Source organism: Chiloscyllium punctatum, chromosome 8, assembly GCF_047496795.1.
Source record: "Chiloscyllium punctatum isolate Juve2018m chromosome 8, sChiPun1.3, whole genome shotgun sequence".
Classification (NCBI taxonomy): Eukaryota; Metazoa; Chordata; class Chondrichthyes; order Orectolobiformes; family Hemiscylliidae; genus Chiloscyllium; species Chiloscyllium punctatum.
Window position 1 is genome coordinate 28,597,341 of NC_092746.1, and position 21,137 is coordinate 28,618,477.

Consider the following 21,137-nt stretch of genomic DNA (forward strand, 5'->3'; position numbering starts at 1 on the left):
TTGGTTCAGCTGTCTGTTCCTATGTTTTAACTTAAGTTATGAATTCAAAAAGAGGGGTTCTGATGAGAAAATTGAGTTCTCCTTACAGATCTGCAGACTATGAGAGAGGATAAGTGCTCACTAAGTTGTGGTACAACCTCTACTTCGGAAGAGATACAGCTGGAAAGCACATGAAATTCCTCCAGCTGGACATATCGGAGTATCAGAAACTCAGACATAGACACATCAACATTTCTAATGGCTGGGTATGGTGGGCAGCACGGTGACACAGTGGTTAGCACTGCTGCCTCACAGCGCCAGAGACCCGGGTTCATTTCCCGCCTCAGGCGACTGACTGTGTGGAGTTTGCACATTCTCCGTGACTGCGTGGGTTTCCTCTGGGTGCTCCAGTTTCCTCCGACAGTCCAAAAGATGTGCAGGTCAGGTGAATTGGCCACGCTAAATTGCCTGTAGTGTAAGGTAAGGGGTAAATGTAGGGGTATGGGTGGGTTGTGCTTCGGCGGGTCAGTGTGGACTTGTTGGGCCAAAGGGCCTGTTTCCACACTAAGTAAGCTAATCACATATGTGAATTGGTGGGAATGCCTCAACACATAATCAAAGTGGCACGCTGAATATCTATTATCAGTTTTGGAGGGAACCATTCAGTAGGATCTTAGTAGACTGTGAAGGACCAATACTGAAAGCAAAAGTAGAATTACACTATATCCTTATTTATGGAGCCCAGAGCAGGGATGATTGTTGGACTGGGGACTGGTGTGGGTGGTCAGTGGCTTGCAAGCATGGTCAGATCACATGTCAAAGCCCCATGCCTTGATCTACTGCAATGTAATCTTTACCCATCATCTGTTTATCTGACTGTAATGATTATCTTTTTAACTTTATTTCTTATTTTTCCAACTTATATTATGAATCATTAAGGTACTGTAACTTATTTCATGTATCCAAGACCCAAGTACTTGGTACCTCATTTGGCAGGAGGGGTGACAGTGTAAACTTTCCACCTTACTCTCATACTTGAGCACACATGACAATAAACCTAATTCTAATTGTAATGTTATCATGAACATAAAAACTCCGTTCCCAGAGACGATTTCTCCAAGGACAATCACAGGTAAAGTCAAGGTGAAAAAAAAACTCAACTTTTAATTAATTAAGGGCTATCAAAAGAAACACTGTCAAACCAAGATTTCAATTTCATGTTTAACAATTTTCAAGACATAATGCATAACTTGTGTGAAAAACAGTTGTAGTCCATAGCATGGAGAGTCCTTCAGAGATAGCATCAGATTCTCAAGACAATAAAGTGTACTATCCTAGTCATGGCAAAGGTACAGGTTTTCTGTTACTGCCTACCAGTGATTTGCCAAATGAATCCACTGGGTTTGGTCAATTCGAATTCACCTGTGGCTATGAAATAAAATTCATCAAGTAAAAATCCTCTATGTTGGATCTCAATTGCAGGAGCATTTAAAACCTTTACAGGCAAAGATGAATATATGTGCCAATGAGTTTACTGAAACCAGAACATTTCAAACAGATGAAGTGTTTGTATTATTACCTTTACAGGGAATGCGTGAAGGCAAGATTCACTGGTCAGTATTCTTTTATCATCATGTGGTTTAAATTTGGGTTCTTTATGCGGTGATAGGGGAACAGGCACAGTCAAAGATTGACAGCAGGTTTAGACATCAAAGAGCCAATACCAAATAATAAAAGCAAAATAATGCGGATGCTTGAAATAAAAAACAAGCAGAGCGCTGGAGAAACTCAATAGGTCTGAAAGCATTTGTGGAGAGAAAGAGTTAATGTTTTGAGTCTGGTAGAACTCTTCTTCAGAACTAAAAATTGTGATGCATATTAGATTAGATTAGATTAGACTTACAGTGTGGAAACAGGCCCTTCGGCCCAACAAGTCCACACCGACCCGCCGAAGCGCAGCCCACCCATTCCCCTACATTTACCCCTTACCTAACACTATGGGCAATTTAGCATGGCCAACTCACCTGACCCTGCACATCTTTGGACTGTGGGAGGAAACCGGAGCACCCGGAGGAAACCCACGCAGACACAGGGAGAACGTGCAAACTCCACACAGTCAGTCGCCCGAGGTGGGAATTGAACCCGAGTCTCTGGCGCTGTGAGGCAGCAGTGCTAACCACTGTGCCACCGTGCCACCCCGCATAGTAATCATTCATATTATACTAATTACAGGGGAACCTCGTTTATCCGAATACCAATTATCCGAAAATCAGATTATCCAAAGGAGATCTCCAGGTACCGATGGAAACATTACAAAGACATGTTTCCAACAGTGTCCGCGTCTTTTGTTCAGTGATTAAACAGGCACCGTCTTCTATTGACCGACTGCCTGCCCCCTCTCTCTCCCCTACTTTCCCTGGTGTTCTACACAAGGGTGTACTCAAAACCCTTCTTCCCCAGATAATCTCTCCAACATTCGGTCCAACTCGCCCATGCCGACCAGTTATCCTAACCTAATCTAGTCCCATTTGCCAGCGCTTGACCCATACCCCTTGAAACCCTTCCTATTCATGTACCCATCCAAATGCCTCTTAAATGTTGCAATTGTACCAGCCTCCACCACATCCTCTGGCAGCTCATTCCATACACGCCCCACACTCTGCCTGGAAAAATTGTTCCTTAGGTCCCCTTTACATTTTTCCCCTCTCACCCCAAACCTATACCCTCTAGTTCTGGACTCCCCCACCTCAGGGAAAAGACATTGTCTGCTTATCCTATCCATGCCCCTTATGATTTAATAAACCTCTATAAAGGTCACTCCTTAGCCTGCGAAGGTCCAGGGAAAACAGCCCCAGCCTGTTCAGCCACTCCCTATAGCTCAAATCCTCCAACCCTGGCAACATCCTTGTAAATCTTTTCTGAACCCTTTCAAGTTTCACAACATCTTTCCGACAGGAAGGAGACCAGAATTACACACAATATTCTAACAGTGGCTTAACCAATGTCCTGTACAGCTGCAACATGACCTCCCAACTCCTGTACTCAATACTCTGACCAATAAAGGTATATATACCAAACGCCTTCTTCACTATCCTATCTACTTGCAACTCTACTTTCACGGAGCTATGAAACTGCACTCCAAGGTCTCTTTGTTCAGCAACACTCCCCAGGACCTGCCAAGATTTACTTTTCCAAAATGCAGCACTTTACATTTATTTAAACTAAACTCCATCTATCACTCCTCAGCTCATTGGCCCATTTGATCAAGATCCCGTTGTACTGAGGTAACCTCCTTCTCTGTCCACTACATCTCCAATTTTGGTGTCATTTGCAAACGTACTAATTATACCTCCTATGCTCATATCCAAATTATTTATATAAATGACAAAAAGTAGTGAACCCAGTACCAATTCTGGCGGCACTCCAGTGATCACGGGCCTCCAGTTTGAAAAGCAACCCTCCACCACCACTCTTCTTTCAAGCTAGTTCAGTATCCAAATGGCTAGCTCTCCCTGTATTCCATGAGATCTAACTCCGCTAACCAGTCTCCCATGGGGAACCTTGTCGAACTCCTTACTGAAGTTCATATAGATCACGTGCATCACTCTGCCCTCAATCTTCTTCACTGCGTTTTTTTTTTTAAGATGCCCTACAGTGCGGAAACAGGCCCTTCGGCCCAACAAGTCCACACCGACATATCCACACAGTCAATTCACCTGACCTGCACTGTGGGAGGAAACTGGAGCACCTGGAGAAAACCCACACAGACACGGGAGAATGTGCATACTCCACACACAGTCAGAGGCTGGAATCGAACCTGGGCCCCTGGCGCTGCGAGGCAGCAGTGCTAACACTGAGCTACCGTGCCGCCCATTCTTCAAAAAACTCAATTAATTTCACAAGACATGATTACCCATGCACTAAGCCATGCTGACTATCCCTAATTAGTCTCCACCTTTCCAAAATACATGTAAATCCTGTCCCTCAGGATTCCCTCTGACAACCTGCCCACCACCAACATCAGGCTCATCGGTCTATAGTTCCCTGGCTTGTCCTTACCATCTTTCTTAAATAACAGCACTACATTAGCCAATCTCCAGTTTTCCGACACCTCACCTGTGACTATCAATGAAAGAAATATCTCAGCAAGGGGCCCAGCATTCACTTCACTAGCTTCCCACAGAGTTCTAGGGTACACATGATCAGGTTCTGAGGATTTATCCACTTATCCGTTTCAAGACATCCAGCACCTCCTCCACTGTAATGTGGACATTTTTCAAGATGTCACTATCTATTTCCTCACATTCTATATCTTCCATGTTCTTCTCCACAGTAAACACTGATGCAAAATAACCCCCTCTCCTGCGGCTCCACACATAGGCTGCCTTGCTCATCTTTGAGGGGCCCTGTTCTCTCCCTAGTTACCCTATTATGCTTGATACATTTATAAAAATCCGTTAGATTAGCCCTAACCCTATTTGCCAAAGCTATCTCATGTCCCCTTTTTGCCCTCCTGGTTTCCCTCTTAAGTATACTCCTACTGCCTTTGTACTCTGCACCAGGTGTTTGACATCTTTTTAATTGTTATACTTCTTTTATTATAATAAACACAGAAAATAGAACATTACAGCACAGAAATTGACCCTTCACCCCACCACTTCTGTACTGACCATCCTAAACTAATCTGATGTACCTGTACATGGTACATATATCTCTATTCCCTGCCTGCCAAACTCTAAAAACTGTTAAACATTACTTTTGTGTCTGCTTCTATCATCTCCCTTTGATGTGTGCTCTGCACACGTATCACCCTCTTTATTAAAAAAAAACATTTTAAATTCATTCGAGAAATGCGGGCATGCATAGCCAGGTCAGCATTTATTACCCATCGTTAACTGCCCAGAAGGCAGTTAAGTGTCAACCACATGACTGTGATCTAGAGTCATGTGTAGACCAGACCAGGTAAGGACAACCATTTCCTTTCCTAAATGGCACTGGTGAGCCAGATGGGGTTTTCCTGACATTGGTGATGACCATGAAACCAAACTCCTAATTCCAGATATTTACTGAATTCAATTTTCACCATCTCACACGGCAAGATTTGAACCTGCATCCCTGGGACATTACCAGGGTCTCTGGATTAATAGTTTAACTATAATACCACTAGATCACATTCCACATCATTAGTCTCACACTTTAATTTTTTCCTTCTCCCCTTCAACCTAGTATTTCCCTAGTATATAAGAAAAAAAAATCAACTACCAAACCCATTCATGACCTCTCAATTTTATACACTGCTATTAGGTCACCCCTCAGCCTCTGATGTTGCAGCAGAAGCTTGTCCAACCTCTCCTTAGAGCTAATACACTCCAATCCAGGCAACATTGTGATAAACCACTTTTGCGCACTCTTCAAAGCCTCCACAAGTGCACATAATCCTCCAGAGTGGCTTAACTAAAAAGTCATCAACAGCTGCAATATGACTTGCCAACTTTTGGAATTAATGCCCCACCTGATGAAGGCAAGCATCCATATGCCTCCTTGACCACCTTATTCAGTTATTGTTAAAACAATCTGCAGCCTTGCATGTTTGTGTTTCAGTGAAAGACCATAATGTTAATTGGAAAAAAACAACAAAATATGGCCTATCAAATTAGATTTCATTCGGTGATCTAACTAGTCCAGGAGTAATATCAGATGATGTCATAAGTGTTGCTTATCAAAACTGTACACATTAAACTTCAGTACCCCAATACTTGGCTACCACAATTAAAAGGGGACAGAGATTTTGAGCAGGATTCCTCTTGCCAACAGGAACAAACAAAAAAAAACATGCTTTTCAGCTCTTACCATATCCTGCCATTGAAGCACCATGAGGACCCTCCATCGCATTCTGATTTTCTTCTGCTAGAGCTCGGACATATCTTTTACTGAGTTCCAGTATCTGTTCACGCAGTTCTATGCTGCTTTGGTGCTTTGGATGCTGGAATGTATATCGGAGCAACACCAAGCCCCAAATAAATCCAAAAATCAGCAGCAAAACACTTAGCTTCTGAGATGGATTTCTTCTGAACAGACTTCCAAACATGATTGTCCAACTACAGCTTCTCTTTGCAAATAAACCAGTCACATCATGAGCATCTTAATGTTTAGAATCCTTTATGTGAGTGTATTCATCAGTTCATCACTTTAAAGCCCTTTCATCTGACGTTCACCTTCTGACCTGTAAAATGTAAGGAAATGTATTCTTTAGAATAGAGAGTGAGCCAACTTTCTTTTTAAATTAAAAATTGATCACAAAAAAATCCATAAATTCCTTATATTGCTCTACAGCCAAAGTGGAAATTAAAAACAAGAAAAATTAGACAAAAAAAACCCACTAAGTTTACTGTATCAGTGTCAACTCTATTTTTTTGTTCTTTTATATTTTTCCTTGCTGCTTTAAGGTCGATCAATCTCAGTTTTGAATATACTTATTGTCTGGGCAAACATCACCTCTGTGATAGACAGTTACAAAGATTCATGACCCATCTAATAAACGAATCACTCATCTCAGCCCTAATTGGCCACAAGTTTATCTTAATATTGCCCTACAATTTGAGTCTCAAACCAGGGAAAACATCGGTCAGCGTCATTAGAAATTTTGTGTTTCAATGAGATCACCTCTCATCTAAACTCCAAAAGATAAATACAGGCCTATTCTACACAATTTATTTTCATGAGTTAGTTCTTTCACACTAGTCGTCATTCCAGTGAACGTTGTTTCAAAATATATCCTTCATTAGGCTAGAGAGCAAAACAAAACAAAAAGGGACCAACACCTATTGGTGTGTGTACACAATTTTGGGTGGGGCAGGCCAAGGAAGGAGACATCAAATCCTTGACTTTAGAAAACGAGTAAAGAATTATACTGAACCATTCTAAAACAATGGAGGAATGGAAAATTGCTAGGGTTGAGACCCTCATTCAAAAGGAGGAGATGGCAAAAAGCAGGAAGCTATAGGCTGATGTGCCTTGTCTATTATTTAAGAAATGTTGGAATTGATCATTAATGAAGTAAAACAACACATTTGAAAAATCAAAATCTAATCAGAGTCAGCACCGCTTCATGAAAGAAAAAATCATGTCGGACTCATTTAATAGAATTTTTCAAGGAAGTATCAACCAGAGGGGATAGAGGGAATGAGTAGATGTGTTGTAATTGGATTTCCAGAAGGCCTTCAACATGGTATCTCACGAAAGGCAGTCATAAATGCCCACCATATTGTAGGTAATATATTGGTTAATGGGTAGGAAACAGCAAGTGATGATAAACGGTTCTCTTCCAGGTTTGTAATTTGTAACTTGTAACAACTTGATACACACATCTCCAGAGATCAGTGCCAGCACAACAGCATTATATATTAATGACTTGGAGGAAGGAAGCAAATGTACTGCAGTCATAGATAGATAGATTTTTCATCAATAGGAAAATCAAGGGTTACACAAACATAGGTGTAAAGGCAAGCTTTGGGAAGGATACTAACAGTTTACACAGAAATTGATGGTTTAAATCAGCAAAATGTTGACAAATGGAGTATAATGTAGGAAATGTTGAAGTTGTGCATTTTGGGAGAATAAAAATTATTTAAATGAAGAAAAATTGCAGAAAGCTGCAACATGAAGGGACTTGCAGGCATCTGAAACACAAAGTTAGCACACTGGTAAAGCAATTAATCAGCAAGGATAATGGAATGTTGGTCCTTCTTTCAAGGAGATTGATGTATCAGAAGTAGGGATGTCTCAATCTAACTCTACAAAGGTGCTGGTGTAACCACATCTGGAGTACTGTGAGCAGTTTTGGTTCCTTTATTTAAAGAAAGATACCATTTCATTGGATGCAGTTCTGAAAAGATTCACAAGAACAATCCTTGGCACGGAGAGATTATCTTATGAGTAAAGGCTACATTGGTTTGGACCCTACTTAGTGGAGTTTAGAACAATAAGGTGATCTTATTGAAACATAGATTTTTAAGGGGTTTGGCAGGGTAAATGCGGAGAGGATGTTCCTTCTCATGGGAAAACACAATCTCGAAATAAAGAATGCTAATTTAACTCATTGCCACAGACCACAGTGAAGGCAGACTCCTTTATAATACTTAAGGCCGAGATAGATAGATTTTTAATCAATAGGAAAATCAAGGGTTACAGGGGGCTGAGGTCATTCTTCTTCATACAAGGAAAATTAAGAAAAATATAAAGAGCTATAATAAACTAAAAAGAGAAGCTGGTTCAGGCATAAGAGTTGCTAATTGAAAGACACAGATTTGAGGCTGTTAAAAAAAAAATCAGAGACAACATGAGAAAACTTTTTTTAATGCAAGTAGTTATATGAAAAGCACTAACTGTTGGAAGCAGTTTCCATAATAATTTTAAAAATGAATTGGATAAAGATTTGAAAAGAAATTATGGACTCGAATAAAAGAAAAATGTCAGGGAGGGAAGCTAACTCTATTTAAAAAAAGAGATGGGACAAGCACAATAGACTAACTAGCTTCCACTTGTATTGCATCATTTTTGAAGAAAATTTGGAGTTTGTTGCTTTATACAGGGCAAAACAATGGAATAATTGCTTACTAAGCATTTCAATATGCAATTTTTGCAGTAAACAATTCAAGATCAACTTACAACAATTTGTTAGCAATGTCTAGTTAGTAGGATTGCACCGCATACAGGAAAGTCAAGGAGGTGTTTCATTGAATTCCATTTCATTTATCTTCAGTGTTCTATGTTAAACAATAGGTTTGCTAAGAGAAAAATCAAAAAAAAACTTCAATTAATTGACTTATGCTTTTTATTTTTGAGAGAACCATTTAAGAAGCTTTACCTTCAAAAATACGTTTGATCTAGTAGAATGCTGCAGCTATTGTTTTCGCAGTGGCAAATATCTCATTAGAACGTACTGCAACAGAGTTATACAATGCTGCAAATTACATTGGAACCTTTTAAAATAAATAGTTGTGTTATTCTAAATAATGTCTTGCATAAAAATAATTAATTACATGTTTCTTTTAATTTGCTTCTTACTCAGAAGCTGATACTATACAATGTGATTAGATAACAAGGTTTTTTCCAGTGACTGACTCACGTGCAACAGAGTTTGCTATAGCCCAGCCTGCTCCAAGTCAAACATGTCTTTTATTTTGTTGTTATGCCCTATTACATATTATTCTTTTTTTTTGGCATACATTTGACTGTGGATAAATTTTAGATCCTTTGCTTGCCCACTTATTTTCAAATGGTGCCACGTCTGAATACAGGAACTATTTACTTCCCATTAAGGAAAGGGAAATGGTGACATTGCGGTCATGTCAGTGGCCTAGTAATCCAGTTTAATGTTCTGGGAACAAGGGTTCATATCCCACTACTGCAGTTGGCGGATCTTGAATTCAATTAATCAAATCAATCACGGATCCAAAGCTACTCTCAGTAATGACTACCATGGCAAATATCATTGATTATTGCAAAATTCATGTGATTCATTAATGTCTTTTCAGGAATGAAATTGGCCACAAATTACCTGGTGTGGCTACATGTGATTCCAGACATGCTGCCATGTTGATTATTTTTATCTATCTCTTAAATTACCTTGTAGGTCACTCAGTTCAAGAGCATTTGAGGAAGGGCAACAAATCTGACCTTGCCAATGACAACCACATGTCATCAAACAATAAACAGAAAAAAAAATTCAGATAGAGAAAAAGACAATTCGGAAAGTGGTTGGAGTGGAAGAGTAAAAGATCTGAAATGATTTTGGGGTGTTGGGTCACAATGGTAGCAGAATTCAGAGTCTTGCGAATATCATTTCATTTTTAAGGAGGTGTTCTTGGGAAATACCAATATGCTCCATCTTTCTAAGAGATTCTAATTAACCTTTGCCAGCATTATCAAACTGAGACCTTTTAGGATTGACATTTTTTTTTGAGTTTTTCATTGTATGATAACAGATATCATTGCGAATTTATGGTACAAACTCTTAGACAAACACAGAAGAGGTTGTATGCATCAGGACACATTTCTGATGCAAACATTTTGGTATGAACACTGTCTTATAATTCAAGAAGTCTTGTTTATGATTGTGCAGTTAACACTTTCCACTGCAAAAATAAATCTAAATGCCAATCATGCACACTGAAACCAAGATTAAAAAACGATGGCAATACTATACACCAAAGGAATCCTGACATATCATCCCAAATGTTGAAACATTTTCAACTTCACTCTTAGGAACAGCCATTGACAGAGGAACTTCTGTAGTTGAACTATTTATGCTGTTTTCTCAGCCCAGACACTTGCAAACAGTAAGACTTAAAAAGATATACAAAACCTACAATTTAAAAGTAAAGTAAGGTTGATACTAAAAATCTGAAATAAAAATTGAACCCTTGGTAGGTCAGGTAATATCAGTGCAGTTAGGGTGGTAAGGCTGGCATTTTAAGCCTCATGAACATCCCTTCTCTCCACAGATACTGCTAAATTTGTTGAGTGTTTCAAACATGCAAGGTGATCAGTTACTGATTACAGAGTGTTGCACTAAAGCCAAGGAAATATTTTTTAACCAAAAATATGGATGAATTAAAACAATTGTGTAATCACTATTTTCTGACAAAATCCAGAAACACTAAAGTCAATTTCTGTTTCACATCTACTCCATTTTAAGTCAAATATTAAATTGAGAAGATTCATCTTAACTATTCAGCACAGGATCACATTCCCATTAAATGTTGTAACACCATTTCCTTTCTAGCAACACCATTTCCTTTCAAGCACATCATCCAAAGCATTGCTCACAGTGAAAGGTTACGCTGTTCTTAGAAGGGGTCTGGTCAATTCAATTACAGATTACACCATTAACATCAGGAAAGCAGTCTGCAAATGATATGTGCAGTGAAGTATATTTTAACTACTTCCTGTAACAAATATATGCATACAAACAACAAAATAGATTTCTAAGAGTTGAAAAATAAGAAAATGCCAGCCGACTAAAATAAGACTAAATACCAGGTCATAAAATCATGCATATTTTAATCATGATGTCTGAGCCTTTACAGAAAAGCCAGTTAATAGTACTGTTCCTGTGAAGATTTATGATGTGGATATCCGAAATGGGAAATCAGTACATCAGGTGACGAGATGGCCTAGTATTACTACTAGACTATTAATCTGGAGAAAGTGAGGACTGCAGATGCTGGAGACCAGAGTTGAAAAATGTGGTGCTGGAAAAACACAGCAGGCCAGGCAGCATCCGAGGAGCAGGAGAATCGATGTTTCGGGCGTAAGCCATTCCTGAAGAAGGGCTTATCCCCGAAACGTCGATTCTCCTGCTCCTTGGATGCTGCCTAGCCTGCTGTGTTTTTCTAGCACCACATTTTTCAACTCTTCATCTGGAGACCCAGATAATGTTCTGGGTTCAAATCTTGCTATGGCAAATGGTGGAATTGGAATAAAAATCTGGAAAGTTAAATGATTACCATTTACCAATCGATTGTTGTATAAACCTATCTGATTTACTAATGCCCTTTAGGGAAGGAAACTGCTGTCCTTACCCAGTCTTGCCCACATCTAACTCCAGACCCACAGACTGGTTGGCTCTTAACAATCCCCCAGGCAATTAGGTACATGCAATAGCCAGTGATGCCCACATCCTGTGAATTGATTTTAAAAAGGGTCACAGTACTTAATAAGTTGAACTGGAAACAACAATGCGCAGATGTGGTGATTTAGGAATATACTTGACTATAATATCACAAAATTAAAATATTTTAAATTGAGCCTCATTCATGACATTGCTTTACATAGCTCTAGTTGAAAGTCCTACCCCATTTGAAAGCATCGTTCGGTACAGATATTCTGGAAAAGTACACTTTTAAAAGGGTACAAAAAAGTTACGATATGCGGCAAGAAGGGGATTTTATGAACTAATCTCCCTTGATAAATCTTTGCAAAGATATAAGAATGGCATGAAACATGTCTATAACCCTTGGCGTCAGTAAAACCATTGTACACATTCAGGAAAAATGCTCATTTGCACTCTTCCCCACAAGAACCTTTAGCAGGAGCTGATGCATGGACGGGAATATCTAAATTCTAAATACACTTGAACAGTTTTCATACTTATGTTATTTAAAGTTAGATTTCTGTGCTAGTGAACATTTTTAACCCTAACTTTTTACATTTTTGTCTTTTTAACATATGAGGAATGTACTCAAAGCAGAATTTGGTATGAAATTTTCTAAATACACAAAGTGCAAGTATATCAGGGAGAAAAAGGCATACATAGCCCCACAACTACCATCTTTCAGAGATCCTTGAATATAAATTTTGTGTCAGAGGACTGTCAGAGTAACACCTGTACAAAATTTCTCAATAGGAAGACTTGAGTTATAGCATAGATTTAAAAGGCAGATGGTGTTAAATCTAATATTATTCTTGGAAAAAATAATTGAATGTACAAAAAAAATCACTGTTGAAAACATTGATTCTAGTTGTGTTGAGAAGTGTTGGGTAAGAGATATACTGATAATATTACTATTAAAGGAAATATAGGAGCATGAAAAATATATTGTTTAGAAGAAAAAGCAATTGCAATCACAAGGAGTATGCCCCACATCCAAGTATGATATAATCAGCAAGCTCTGAGATTTTATTTTGAACTTAAATTCAAGTGATTTATCTATCAAAAAAGCAATGGATCCAGCATTGCTCTTAGAGGAACATCACCATCTATCATTCTTCATGCTCATAGCTTTCTGTCCTGAACTTAGTTTTATATCAGAGAGGACAGTCACCAGCTCGTTCCATGACCTTCAATTTTGCTGACCAACCTTTTGTCAAATATACTCTGAAAAGCCACGTAAGCAATATCCATTGTATGCCTTTTATGAATCATCTACACTACATCAAAAAAAAAATTTAGATTAAATTCATTCAAAATTCTTCACATGCCCATTATTTTTCTCTCTCCCCAGCCCCGTTTATTTCTTAAATCTTTTTCACTACCGGTGATAGTCACAAGCTTGTAGTGATCAGGAATGGCTTTGCAGTTTCTTTTTAATAATAAGTCACATGAACTACTCTCCTATCATCAGACACCTCCAGAGTTTTTGGGAAAATAATGGCAGGCTGTTCTGCTATTGCTGCACTGCCCAAATCATTTGGACTAAGTGACTCATCCATCCTCAGCACAATCAGCCTTTCCAATACATCTGGCTTGTCAATTTTCACCCATTCATTATTTATACCCACTTGTCGGTCATACCCATATTTTATCATTTTCCTCTTTGTCAGTGAATGATGCAACATTCTCAAGTAGTCTCACCTACCCTACCTCGCAGCTCTTGGCATGTATCATCACCTTTGTCCTTTATACACACAAACCCCTATTACCTGCTACTTATATGGCACAAAATTATACCTTGGATGATCTTTTATATTAAGTTCCATTCCATTCTCATCTTCATTTTTATTTGGCCAGATTCTCACTTGAAATACTGGCCTGACAATGTTGATTCTCCTGCTCATTGGATGCTGCCTGACTGCTGTGCTCTTCCAGCACCACTTTCCGATTCTGATATCCACCATCTGCAGTCCTCATTTTCTCTCAATCACATGAATGTTTTCTTCTTGTTTAATTTTTTTGCAAAACACTATCATTCAAGAGCCCTGGCTTGTGATCCATCATTCCCTAACGTTTGAATGTTCCTAGCCTTTACGTGAATCATCACCCCAGAGATTATTTATTGTTTCTTAACAGCTTTTTTCTGTCAGATATTTGGATCTATTTTACCTCGGCAAATTCTCTTCTCATGCATAATGCTTCAAGTGATGCCTTGATGCTTCCTATCTATTAATATTCTCAGGGTGTGGCATGCTGAGTAATCCAAGGTGCACTACGTTTGGTCTTTTACCTTTTAACTTCCTTCTCAGCCCCTGAAGAGCAGATCCATAATCAACATCTGCCTTGCAGTGTCATTGGTACAATCATACAAGTTCTGGCTCAGTCCCTTCCCTCTGCGAAGTGTTACTCATCTGCTCCTTGACATCTTTTACCATTACACCGAGGGAACACACCATGCAGGATTTATAATCCCTGCCCACTCTCCTTTGTTGTTTCTACTGTTAAAAATTCCTTGTCTATAGTTGCCATGGTCCAGGCAGCACTCCATCAAGGTTGTTGAATACTCAGTGGTCTCTGCATGTGGCACACACACACTGAATACTCTTGCATTTTATGTGGATGGCCAAACTTCCATTATCATGAACTTTTGCTGCTTATGGGGTCACTCACAATGAAGTATAAAATCCAGGAAATTATCCCACAAAGTCAAAGCATGCTGCTGCCAATCGAGAGACCCCCTTCCTCTGTTGTCCTGAAGAATACAAGGTAAGATAAAGTAGAAAAACACAGTTTATGACAATCTTAAAACAAAAAGAAACTAATATCGTAGCAAGTTGAGTATAGGAAGTATAGAAATGAGAAAGTAATTTAGAAAATGCAAAATATTGGGCTCAGACACATGGGCTGAATGATTGCTTTGTGTTGCAATTCTTCTTTGATTAGTGCTGTCCAGGAGGATCGTTGTTTGGTCTTTAATTAGTCACCACCATCATTAATTCAGAAGGTGCATTGGAATACCACATCTCCTAATTTGTTGATGATCCAAAGATACATTACATCAGCAACATAAGTATAAAGTTCTTCAAAAAAAAATTAGACATGATAAGGGCCCTTTTGTGGGATAGTGGTACTATCCCAACCCCTGGACTAGGAGGCCCGGGTTCAAGTCCCACCTGCTTCAGAGGTACGTGATAGTAACTCCGAACAGGCTAGTGGAGGGCCAAAATAACATAGGGATCCATGCACATAGAACATTAAAATGTCAATAATCAGTACAGAAAATAATAGAGTAATAGAGTGCTGGCCTTTATAGCTAAAGGAATAGAATCCAAGGAGCTAAATGTCATGCTTCAGCTTTATGAATTCCTGGTTAAATTGGGAGCTTCATGTTAACACATTTTAGGACAGCTATTTGCCCTGGAAAAGTGCAGCACGGGTCCACTGGAAAGATAATTGGACATGGAGCTATGAAGTGGGATTAAATAACGAGGGTTCTATTCTCAGGAACTGAAGGCTATGAGGAGTCAAATGAAAATCTCATGATATAAAGACAAACAAATAGTTTCTTCCAATTTATATTATTTCTGTTGCTTGGGGGTGCATTATTGAATCAAGGGGCATAGTCAAGAATTTCTGGAGTGAAATAAACACATCCATATGCAAAAAAGATGGCAAAAGTGGTCAAGCAATCATTAGTTTTAAAACTCAGATCAATAGATTTTTACTAATCAAAGGTATTAAGTGAGCTAATTGAATGGTGAAGGCTGCAGTGCCCTATGAATTTTGGAGTTAAAGAATAAAATTGTTATTTTTTTCTTTAAATAATGGAATTTGGGTGGTTCTCATCACTCATACTTTAACAGATTATGAGGCAAGGTGAGCTTTTCTGTGCATTTGGCTTCATTAGCAGTAGGGTTTACCCAGTGTCGTAACAGTATGTCGGGTGCATGTCCCGAAGACTGGCAGATTACATTAAGCAGAGCACATACCTTTGACCGTTCACAACAGTCATGGTCCCAACCATATCCAACATCCATGTGGTCCAAGATGGTCCAATAATAGATGTGATTCTGCCATTGGACAATACTTAGAACATAGAAAAGTACAGCACAGAACAGGCCCTTAGGCCCATGAAGTTGTGCCGAGACTTAATCCTAATGTAAAATATAGTAAGTTAACCTACTCACCACCCCTCAACTCACTGCTATCCATGTGCATGTCCAGCAGTTGCTTAAATGTCCCCAATGACTACGCTTCCACCACCTCAGCTGGCAACGCATTCCATGCATTCACAACTCTCTACATAAAAAACCTACCTCTGATGTCTCCTTTATACCTTCCTCCTAATATCTTCAAACTATGATTTCTCGTACCAGTCAATCCTGCTCTGGGGAAAAGTCTCTGGCTATTGACTATCTATTCCTCTCATTATTTTGTACACCTCAATCAGGTCTTCTCTCTTCCTCCTTCTCTCCAGAGAGAAAAGTCCAAGCTTATTCAACCTTTCTTCATAAGGCAAGCCCTCCAGTCCAGACAGCAGCCTGGTAAACTTTTTTTTGCACCCGCTCCAAAGTCTCTATCTTTCTTATTTGCGAAGTACACAAATGTGCTAAGATTTATGCTAACTACCAATGTAAGACAGTCAGCTGGATTCACAGTAGGGCACATTCTATATATATTAATTCACAGGGCCCTGATCTTTGCAGACAGAAAGAACACATAGATGTATCGTGTCTGTTTCAACTTAAAACAGGTGCTGGCCATTTTTCAGTTCATTCTTCAAGATGATTTAAATTTAAACCAAAAACTTGGTAGTCAACATTTAATTTGTGCATTGATCCTTTGTCAGAGTACAGGTGCAAATCATCAGCATTTTCTTTTTACAAGGTAAAAAATGTTGTTCCACTTTATATTGGGGAAGGTGCAAATGTCCTGATGAATGAAAAATGGAAATCTTCAACAAAATGTCTTTTTTAACAGCAATTTTAAAGTTTTTGCCTTTAAAATCCCAGCTATATCTCATTCAAAAAACTGAAATCAATTCAAGCACTTTTACTGCAAGAGTGAAAGTATTCATAAATGCAATTAATTTCTCACTGATGCAGTCTGGTAGAATATTAGGTTATACTTATCATAAACAGTATAGTGGAGATCCACCAGACTGATCATTGGGTTGGAAGAATTGTCCAACAACAAAGAGGCTATGCCTATATTCTCTAGAGTTTAGAAGAATGGGAATTGCTTTCAGTAAAGCACATGAAATTCTCATGGGTTTGACCGGGTAGATACAAGAAAATTCCCACTGGACAAGGAGGGCTGCAAACAAGCCTCAGGAACCAGTGTCAAATCAAGTGACAGGCCAGTCAGGACCGAGAAGAGGAATTTTGTCATTTACAGGCTGGTAAATTTTTGGAATTCTCTACCCTCAAAGTCTGTGGCAGGTCAATCATTAAGGAAATTCAATCTAGAAATGGATACATTTCTAAATACTAAATACACAGAGGGACACGGGGATAATGTAAGAAAATGGCACTGAGATAGAAATCAGCTATGATCTAATTGAATGGCTCACGCCAGCTCCTATTTCTAGTGTTAACACTTCAGTCACTGGATAAACAGAGTTACGTACAATATTTGCATTTATACACTGGGACTTGAACATGTAGTTTCACTACTGTAATGGCAATGAATGCTGGCAGTTTCATAATCATTTTCACTGTTTTATTTAGTGAAATCTTGTGGCTTAGTTCTATTAGCTGTATGAAGGCTTTTAGATTATTGTTTGAATGTTAACAGCTCCAGTTGTAACTGATTGTGTTACTGATTGTAACACAATGCATAATATCATTGAGAATAACTGGTAATGCTGTTTGTTGTCCAAGTACAGCAAATTATATTTTGAAGCAATGGTCTAGATTCAGCCCTTTGAAAGGCGAGTGCAGTCAATGCAAAACAGTCTATTTGTATTTTATAAAGCATAAGACTGTGGAAGCAGGCCATTTGGCCCATCAAGTCCACACCAACCCCTCCGCAGACCATCCTACCCAAACTCACCACCACCACCCCCACCACCTTATTCCTGCAACCCTGCATTCCCCATGGCTAACTGACCCAGCTCTCTCATCCCTGGACACTATGGGGAATTTAGGATGGGCAATTCACTTAACCTGCATATATCTGGAATGTGGGAGGAAACCAGAACATCCAGAGGAAAATAATGCAGATATATTGAGAATGTGCAAACTTCATACAGTTGCCTGAGGATGGAATCAAACCCAGGCACCTGGCGCTGTATAGCAGCAATGCTAACCACTGAGACATCATGCCGCCCACAGTACTAATTGCCATCCATTTATATAATAACTTTAGCCTTTAGCACAGTAGAACCAAGTATGACCAAAAATTTAATTCTTTATGCAGATTTTAAGGATCTTAAAAAAGAAAAAAAAAATCGAAGCTGTCACAGGCTGATGGTGAGAATTCCATATTGTAGAGATTTGTGATCTGAAAACAAAGCCAAAAGGTGAAACAACTACAATCATGCACAAATCACAGAATGAATCAGCTATTGTGAAGGTTAAGGCTGTAGGGAATAAGAATTTGGGAGGAGCAAGGTAATGAAAGGATTACAAATCAAGATTTTGCAACCTGGAGCTCTTGCAGATTCTATAGCACAAGGGTGCTTGAATTGATTTCAGTTTTTTTGACTGAGATATAGCTGGGATTTTAAAGGCAAAAACTTGAAAATTGCTGTTAAAAAAAAGACACTTTGTTGAAGGTTTCCATTTTTCATTCATCAGGACATTTGCAATAATAATACCTTTTAGAAGTTTTTGATTACCTCAACTTTACGGAGGGTAGAATGACTATGGCTGGCAAGGAATACTTTGCTTTTTTTTTTACCTTTTTAGACTGATTATTCCAAAGATGAAGATTTGAAGCAGATAGGCTGAGACCGGGGTGCACTTGGACAATTTGTTCCATTTGTGCAACTGGGTAGCCTTAATAATGGCACAGATTAGTGGGGGTGAATTCAACTCAGGGTGAAGCAGAATATTAAAGTTATTAACAGTCTGACTTAACCTCATTCTATTGTCAAGAGGACGAATAGAATTGCTGACATGGATACAGAGCTCCAGCAAAAACAGAAGACAACTGTTTCAGTCTTAATATTTATTTTAAGTGGTGTAATAACATAGATAAGTGGGAAGTATCAAAAAAGGTGGTAAGGTAAGGTTGGGTAACAGCAGCGCCCTGTTGCTTTTTCAGATAAATATTAGTGAGTATTCCCTTGCCAGCCATAGTCATTCTACCCTCCGTAAAGCTGAGGTAATCAAAAACTTCTAAAAGGTATTATTATTATTGCAAATGTCCTGATGAATGAAAAATGGAAACCTTCAACAAAATGTCTTTTTTTTTTACAGCAATTTTCAAGTTTTTGCCTTTAAAATCCCAGCTATATCTCAGTCAAAAAAACTGAAATCAATTCAAGCACCCTTGTGCTATAGAATCTGCATGAGCTCCAGGTTGCAAATCTATGAGAAATAGAACAAAGATTACCTCTGGTGTCCCACAATAATTTATGATCCAGAAGCGGAAAGGGAACCCATTACAAATGATCCTCTAGTTATGATTACACACCTAAGAATGAAGCCAAGCAAATTCAGTCCACACAGCTCGACAATGGAAGAAAGGTACTGGGAGAATGACACCATCATAAAACCATTAAAAGTTTAAACAGGTAGAAAAGGATGAGAATTGTTTATCATGGTCACAAACACAGACATCATTCATGATTTGATAAAGACTATTTCACAGTGTGCTGAACCAATTTCTGACTGGAAGGATTGAAACACTGTGTTGCAGGAGCAATAGGTGTAGATTTGTCAGGCAACTGGACATTCAACTAACTTGGAAACAAAAGGCGGTTGGAAATACAGTGATAGCTTGCTAAGGGTGGGGGTGGGGTAGAAAAGTAATGATAGGAAATTTAAAAGGGGAATACTACCTGATGAGAAATAACTACTTTTGTTTCAAATAAGGAGTCCAGCAGGCAAATTGAAGAAGGAGCATTTCGGTGGAAACAGCATTCTGGGAGCAGGAGGTGAGCCTTAAAAAAAATGATGATTTTGAAAAGCACAAAGGCAGAAATGAGAGAAACTAGAATAAGATGCAATACATCATAGCCTAGTGGTACTGCCACTGCAGACCAGAAACCCAGATAACTTTCTGGGTACCAGAAACTTGAGATAATGTTTGAGCTTGACAGCAGCGTGACAGCAGGTAGAATCCAAATTAAATAAAAATCAGGAATTAAAATGACGACCATTGAACCATGGTCAATCGTCATAACAACCCACCTGATCCATGAATGCCCCTTTAGGGAAGGAAACTGCCATTCTTACCTGGTCTGGCTTATATAAAGCTTGACATAATCACACTCACCACCAAATCTTACATAAAGTCTCCCAGACAAAACTCCATCCCTGGGAATGTTCTGGCCCACCAGCAGGATAGATCCAGCAGAGGTGGTGACAGGAATGGTACACCAACAGGAAGGAGTTTCTCTCAGAGACCTCAATATTGATTGGTGACTCATAGCATCAGCTGAAATATGGACTAGGAGACCTGCTGCTGATTCGCCTTGCCTGGTAAACCAGTACTCCTCCATGTTGAACAGCACTTTAAAAGAAACAGAGTTGCAAAGAGGCAGAATGTATTCTGAGTGGAGGACTTCATTGTCTATCAGCAACTGTGGCTTGTACAAGCTGGTAGAGTCCTAAACAACACAGCTACAATGCCTGGACTGCTGTAAATGGGGAGAGATCCAAGAGGAAAAAACATATTTGACTTCATTCCCACCAATCTGCCTGCTGTAGATGCACCTGTATGACAATATTAGTAAGAATGGTCATTGCACAGTCCTTGTTTAAGTCCTGTCTTAACGTCAAACATCAATCCATTGAACTGCATGGTGCCATCAGCGTGCTAATTGGGATAGACATTGAGTTGTAAAATCTATTCAAGACTGGGCACCCGTAAAGCACTGTAGGCAATTATCAACAGTCAAAATATACTCTGATTTAACACGCAACATCATGGCCTGGCACATTACCCCATTCTAACAACCTGGTGAAGATACAGAACTAGGCCACTTGCATTCTAGAAAGATTCAGCAGCAAATATAGGCAAGGAGGCCATTTGGCCCATCATGCTTTGCACTAGTACTTCAAGCTAACATTACGGTATGCCAATCTCCTGCTTTTTGCCCACACCTTTGCACATAAATTCTATCTAAATAGTCACCTAATGCCTTAAATACTGCAAATGAACCTGCCTCACCATAATTCCAGTGACTATGTTCTATACTTTAACTGCTAGCTGTGTTAAAATGCTCTCTCTCGTATTACCCTGACTTTTCTTGCACATTAGTTTAAATCTATGCCCCCTCATTCTTGTTTCTTTTACAAGGTGGAACAGCTTCTCCCCACCCACTCCAAAC

At 39.1% G+C, this 21,137-nt stretch overlaps 1 protein-coding gene across 2 annotated transcripts in view; it reads right to left on the reverse strand.

Moving 5' to 3' along the window:
- Positions 1–21,137, reverse strand: part of ccdc126 (coiled-coil domain containing 126) — a 37,201-nt gene that overhangs the window by 9,099 nt on the left and 6,965 nt on the right. For both annotated transcript variants that reach the window (XM_072575299.1, XM_072575298.1), the window contains exons 3-4: positions 8,647–8,765; positions 5,830–6,202 (exon numbers count right to left, since the gene is read on the reverse strand). In XM_072575299.1, the coding sequence (XP_072431400.1) occupies positions 5,830–6,067 (238 nt within the window). In that variant the 5' untranslated portion in view covers positions 6,068–6,202; positions 8,647–8,765. The remainder of the gene's footprint in view (positions 1–5,829; positions 6,203–8,646; positions 8,766–21,137) is intronic.